This window comes from Glycine max, chromosome 3 (assembly GCF_000004515.6).
Source record: "Glycine max cultivar Williams 82 chromosome 3, Glycine_max_v4.0, whole genome shotgun sequence".
NCBI lineage: Eukaryota > Viridiplantae > Streptophyta > Magnoliopsida > Fabales > Fabaceae > Glycine > Glycine max.
The window spans coordinates 43847864-43854178 of record NC_016090.4 but is presented as its reverse complement, the minus strand read 5'-3'; the positions used below and the strand labels follow the sequence as shown (position 1 = coordinate 43854178).

At 34.4% G+C, this 6315-nt stretch overlaps 1 protein-coding gene across 2 annotated transcripts; it reads right to left on the bottom strand.

The window, feature by feature from the left end:
- Positions 1 to 1302: 1302 nt before the first annotated feature.
- Positions 1303 to 6074, bottom strand: LOC100816763 (proline--tRNA ligase, cytoplasmic). Of its 2 annotated transcripts, XM_003521571.5 has the most exons (13): positions 5882 to 6074; positions 5696 to 5775; positions 5517 to 5602; positions 5266 to 5358; positions 4951 to 5067; positions 4399 to 4586; positions 3759 to 3825; positions 3281 to 3403; positions 3040 to 3192; positions 2672 to 2956; positions 2345 to 2563; positions 1729 to 1822; positions 1303 to 1567 (listed from the first exon to the last, which is right to left on the bottom strand). In XM_003521571.5, the coding sequence occupies exons 2-13, from the start codon at positions 5751 to 5753 to the stop codon at positions 1503 to 1505; spliced, it is 1548 nt and encodes a 515-aa protein (XP_003521619.1). In that variant the 5' UTR covers positions 5754 to 5775; positions 5882 to 6074; the 3' UTR covers positions 1303 to 1502. The 2 variants fall into 2 exon arrangements, with proteins under 2 accessions (XP_003521619.1, XP_040870127.1); XM_041014193.1 differs by having other exon boundaries at positions 5517 to 5775.
- Positions 6075 to 6315: the final 241 nt, after the last annotated feature.

The following is a 6315-nucleotide window of genomic DNA, read 5'->3' as shown; positions in this document are numbered from 1 at the left end:
AGATAAAAGATTCGTTTGTTAAAAAATATTTTTTTAAATAAATATTTTTTTACTTTTTTGTTTAAAGAAACAAACCCCATCTACTAGAAAAAAAAAACACTTTATTGAAAAACATTTTTTAGAAACATTTTTTTTAATTTTAAACAAACGAGATGTAATAAAAAAAAAGTAAATATTGAAAAATAATATAAAGCAATAAAAAATGAGTTAAGGTTGGAAACTTGAGATTGAAAATTTGGAAGAAAAAATCCAATGGAGAAAATTTCTATTCTCATGAGGGGGTGAATATCAAATTCCTTTGAAAATGAAAGTTATTGTGATATATTCCTACCATATTCTACATTTCTTTTTTAACTTTTACTTTTGAATTTTAATTAATTTTTATTTTTTCTAAAATTACTAAATACCACATATCTATAGAAATAATATTTTTAGATATAATATTCTCGAAAATTTGATTACCAAGAATGTAAAATTATAACACTAAACAAACTTCCCCTGTGGCTCAATTCATTCTATCCTCATACAGGTTGGTAAGATAATAATATAACCCACAACATATAAATAAAATAAATCGAGTTTAAATGACTCGGATCAAATCCATTATGTTAACTCTTCAACCAATTATTAAGAATAAAACGTGCTTAGACCAACAATGAACTGACATTCGTTGGAAGTTTGTACATTTTCTATGGAAGTTTGCTGTCATTGATACTACTTGACTACAATATTAAATGGAAAAAAATAGTGGAGCATATCCACATTGTGATGAATCCAACCCAAAACCTAGCAATCTCACACGGTACAAAATCAAACGCACGAAAATATACGAACCTAAAATATAAATCTGCATTTGGTAACTTTTTAAAAGCATTCATTTTAAGAATTGAGCATAAAAAAACAAATTTCCAGCTCAGCACTTTATAAAACCTAATAATCCAATTAGATGAATCACAACAAAGTTCTAATCATTCTGTAAGGCATTCTAGGAAGATATAATAATGATTCTTAAGACACTACTGGATAGTAAGGAATTAATACACATTCACATGCATGTATTGTAAATATTGTTTTTTAGTATAGAAGTGTTGATAAAATTCATTTAAAAGCTCAACATTCGCTAGACTTTCTTCCTGCTTAAGTCCGTATTATATTATATTGATTGTACAATCAATTTTCCCTTCCATTTCGTAATCCCCGATCCATCTAAGCCTGCAGTAAATGATGTCGTGTTCAATTGAGTGTAATTTTATGCTAAATATTTGGATCACAACCAAGAGTCCAATACGCTCCCAACAATAATTGGACAACAAATGTATGATACTCATCTTTTAATTTAATCCAAAATAAATATTGCACCATATAAAAATCAAAGTAAAACTATCAGTTGAAAAAGATTCCCAAGAAAAGAAAACTAATGTTTGTGTGATCCACAAATTCGTACAAGGCATCATTAAATACCAAATTAAATCCAGAAAATACCACAATCAACAGCCAGTAGTCTAGTAACTTCTGCCCCAGTATGTCCACTTTGTTGCGGGCTTTCCTGATGCAAAGCACTTGGTGCCTGTAAACCAACCACAACCAATAAGCAACACCAATATTAATTATGTTATTCGTTAAAGGGGGAAAACATTAGTAGATAGCAAGAAGCAAAGGCTGCATATAGATTTTAAAGCTCTGTTGCATAATAAAATAATATCACCTAAATATGCAAAAGGATTATACCTTCTGGGAGTTCTGGCTGATCAAAGGGGCTGCAAAGAGTCTTAGCTGCTCCCATCTCACCCTTTGTCCTGGCTTTGACATCAGCCTCCACCTCCTAAAGCATTATAGACCAAAAACTATTACACGTAATACAGCTATGTAATGTCCCATGATAAAAAAATATACATTACACGATGGAGTTTCTAAAATATCAAATCAACACCTTGTTTTCAAGAGGAAATAATTGATAACAAAACCAATTCAGTTCTATTTGGATTTTATGGCATTTCTTAATGAAGTGCAAGCTAGAAGGAAATTATAAAATGTAGACACATTAAGGCTTGGCCCAGTCAAATGCATTGTATTTTATTAACCTGGCAATGACAAATTACAAAAGACCTTCTATACAAGGAGCCAACAGACTGAAGTTTTGAAATAGAAAGTATTAGAGTACCAACATATAACAAATAGTTTTGATATATTCTTACGTACAGCTATGTGACATAAAAAATGCATCCAGCTAAATAAATAACAATTGATCTCATTCAAAGAGTGACAATAGTATAATACTCAAACAAGTGCCTTAAAAATCAAAACATATCAAGACATCAGGAACATTATATTTGAACAAAAATACCTCCTCGTCACACCAAGGAGCAAAGATCATTTTTCTTTGGTTCAAAGCTTGCACAAATTCATCCCAAGTGTGTATGATCTGAATGCATTCATCTCGTTTTTGTTTTGCAACATCAAACAGGTTCTGTTGAATAGTATCAAGCAACTTTTTTATTTCCACAACCAAATCAGCACTAGCAATGTCTATCTTTGCTCCATTATCACGTCGAACAGCACGAACCTATGCAAAATCCAAAGAGATTTATTTGATGTTCACTGAAAAACTAACAGTGTGGAAGCAAAATGACAAATACGAGAATTGATGCAACACTAGGACAAAGTTAATGACCTGCTTATTTGCTAAATCCTTTGGCCCAATTTCAATTCTTAGAGGAACACCTTTCATTTCCCAATTAGAATACTTCCATCCAGGAGAATAATTATCTCTAGAATCTGACTCAGCGCGAATACCTGCTTCATTCAATGTATTCACAGTTGCAGAACAGGCATCAAAGATTCCTTGAGTATCGGCATCTTTGTAAGGCACAGGAATCACAATGACTTGTACTGATGCTACTTTAGGAGGTAGTACCAATCCCTTGTCATCACCATGAACCATCACCATGACACCGATCTGTTAAAAAAAACAGAAATATAAATGCAATATGATGTAGAGGAATCCTCCAATGAATGTATATTCAAGAAATCAAAGCTTACAGTTCGAGTACTATAGGCCCATGAATTCTGCCAGACCATTGCTCTCTCTCCCTTTTCATTTTCAAAGTTTATCTCAAACATTTTAGCAAAATTTTGGCCCAAACAATGAGAAGTTGCACCTTGTATACCACGACCAGTGTTTGGAATAAATGCCTAGCAAAATTGAACATCAAAATTTTATAAGCAGCTTACACCATTAAAATAGCATAACAGTGTTTATGCAATAATTTCAAACATATACCTCAACACTAGTAGTGTAGAGTCCACCAGCAAACTTCTCAAGCTCACTTTTCTTACCCTTTATGACAGGAACTGCCAAATACTCTTCGTATATACGCCTATATAATTCCAGAATCTCAAGAACCTGAAGCAGTAATAGTTTAGAATATTTTTAAAACAAATTTCCAAAAGATGGGACATCAGTCTGCTTGGGTGGAAGGAAAATACAAAGTAACATGCAGATAGTGTGTGCTTGAAGCGAAAGGGAAGATCATAACTAACTTAAGTACTACAGAACCCCAAGAAGAAAGGGAAGACAGTAACACATTTTATATTTTTCCTTTAAAAATAAGAATTGTTCATAAAGCACAAAATGAGAGAAGGGCCTTAACAATTCTTTATTAAGCATGCAAAGACAGAAGATGATGAAATCAAGGAAGCTTATACAACTGAACTGAGACAAAAAGACAAATTCCTAAAATAACTATTTGATGTAATACCTCTGCATCTGCTTCCTCCTTTGAAGCAAAAGCAGTGTGCCCTTCTTGCCAAAGAAACTCACGACTCCTGCAATCAAACTTCTATAAGCACCACACAATGGACTAGGACAAAGTTCCAGAATATAAACTATTTTACATGAAAGCAACAGTATCCAAAACCATATTAATAATTAGATATTTAAGGGAAACCTAGTGCATAAGGCTCCCACCTGGTATAGTCACAGGGGGCAGGGGTAGATATAGATAGCCTTACCCCTGCAAGCAGAGAGGCTGTTACTGAGACATGATGAATGCATGACCTCTCCGTCACAAGGCCAAGGCTCACCCTCTTTATATTAACAATAAGATGTTTAAAATGTAACAATTATTATTTCTTGAAAATTTAAGGTTAAAAAAAAAATACAAGCCAGCTTCTCTATGACCTATTGCCAAAATCATCACTGGAGGAACATCCAATCATAAATAAAACATACAGAATTTTAAGGCATAATGCAAGAGATATACATACAAAGGCTGAATATTCCATAATTCGAAGCCTCTTATGTAAGTTTGAAATTGTTCATTGTATAAACACTAGCCAACTAATCATTATATAACATGGCCAAAGGAAAACATGGTGAAAAAAAAAACTACTCACTACCTGATGAATGGAGTGGGGTTGCTGAACTCCCATCTGACAACATTGCACCACTGATTAAGTTTCAAAGGCAAGTCACGATGTCCCCTTATCCACTTAGAGTAGTAGGGATACATGACAGTTTCACTAGTAGGACGAATAGCAATAGGAATTTCTAATTCAGATTCCCCAGACTTTGTCACCCAAGCAACCTGATGGAAAAGTAGGACAATCAGACAAGTACTAATGTTAAAATATCCTTCTGGAAAGAAACTGCAAATCATAAAAAATAACCATTCCATCACATAAAACTGCCATTGGCTAAATGAAACAAACGTTGCTAAACTATTTTTTTCGTACATTACAATCCAGCATAGCATGTCCCTGATCAAGAAAGCCCTAGACCATTGAATAAATAATTGATTTGAGCATGCAATAATCTCCAAATCTTTACAACCATACCAGTCTATACATGATATTCCGGGAGAATATTCCTAAGTTAAAAAAAAAAAAAAACTTAAACTAACTTATTGAACAGTCAACATTACATGGCCTGACAGATTCACAAACTCTCACCTCAGGAGCAAAACCCTCAACGTGGTCCTTCTCCTTTTGCAGAACTCCAGGAGACACAAACAATGGGAAGTAGCAGTTCTTGATTTTCATTTTCTTTATTTCTGGATCGAAAAACTCCTGCACGTTGTTTTTGAAATTAAAGCAACTCTGACCTATGAAATTATTTAAAAGAAATAAATCTGCAATTCTGTATTAATGTTCTTGCAATCTAACACCCATACATTGAGTAAAACTTGAGTGTAAAACAAGTACACTATACACAAACGCATCCACTCATTCATTTATCTAAAGCAAAACACAAATTAAGAAACTCACTTGCATGATCTCCCATATTGCCATTGACCAAGGCCTCAGAATATAGCAACCGGAAATATCATAGTATTCAATCATTTCGGCATTAACAACAACCTGCCAGATTAATCCAAACCCAAAGTCAACCAAAACACACACCGTACTCAAAATTGTCACACAGTGAAACAAGATCAGATCAGGACGAACGAGCAACTTTGACCGAACACAGATCAGGTAAAAAAGGCAAGCATAAACCACTAAACGGCTCATAATACCTCGGAATACCACTCTCCGAAGTTCTCCGCCTTCCGATGCGTGAGACCTAAGCCAGTCTCCTTCTTCACCTCCTTCTTCTTCCCACCTGCAAGGCTTCGTTCGGTCGCCGTTAGAAGAACGAACATGCACAAACACGAAACGCAAACGAACATGCACGAAAACGAGTAATGCGAATTACCGGATTGCTTAGCGGCAGGTTTTTTGGATTCAGTTTTTTTTGCTTCAGTTCCCGCCATCGTGAAGGACGAGCACCTGATCCTGCCATGGCCAAAAGTGAATTTTTACCGATTAGGAATTGAGGCAGAGAAGCATGTAGGTAGGGATTGAAATGCAAGGGGTGTGTGTGTGTGTGTGTGTGTGTTACCCGTTGCAAAGAAGTCGAAGGCGATTGAAACGCGCAAGAGCGATTGTGGCGTCACGGTTGACCCTAGGGTTTTCGCTTTCAGATAAAGTGCGCCGTTCGCCCTTTCTAATTTCTTACACAGTTTTTTTTTACTCCACTGTGCAGCTTCCTTCGTTTTCTTTTTTGAGAAGAGCTTCCTTGGGTTACTCACTCAAATGTAAGTGTAACTTACTCTATTACTTTTTATTGAACGAGTGAGGTGGAGTAAATTTTTGCCTTCTATAATTTCTTCATTTTATTTTATTTTATTTTTGTTATTAAATAATTATATTACTTATTTCTCATTAAAAAAATCTCAACATCACACTGTTGAAATATATATATATATAGCAGAATGAGGGGGGAAATCAATGCCAAAAATGATTTTAAACTTAATAGTTGAATGTTTCATATCT

Coding starts and splice junctions, on each gene's coding strand:
- LOC100816763 (XM_041014193.1), bottom strand. CDS start 5,753: ATGGCGGGAACTGAAGCAAAAAAAACTGAATCCAAAAAACCTGCCGCT. Junction 5,068..5,265: donor CAATATGGGAGATCATGCAA/GTGAGTTTCTTA, acceptor AACAACGTGCAG/GAGTTTTTCGATCCAGAAAT. Junction 2,957..3,039: donor GGGCCTATAGTACTCGAACT/GTAAGCTTTGAT, acceptor TTTTTTTAACAG/ATCGGTGTCATGGTGATGGT.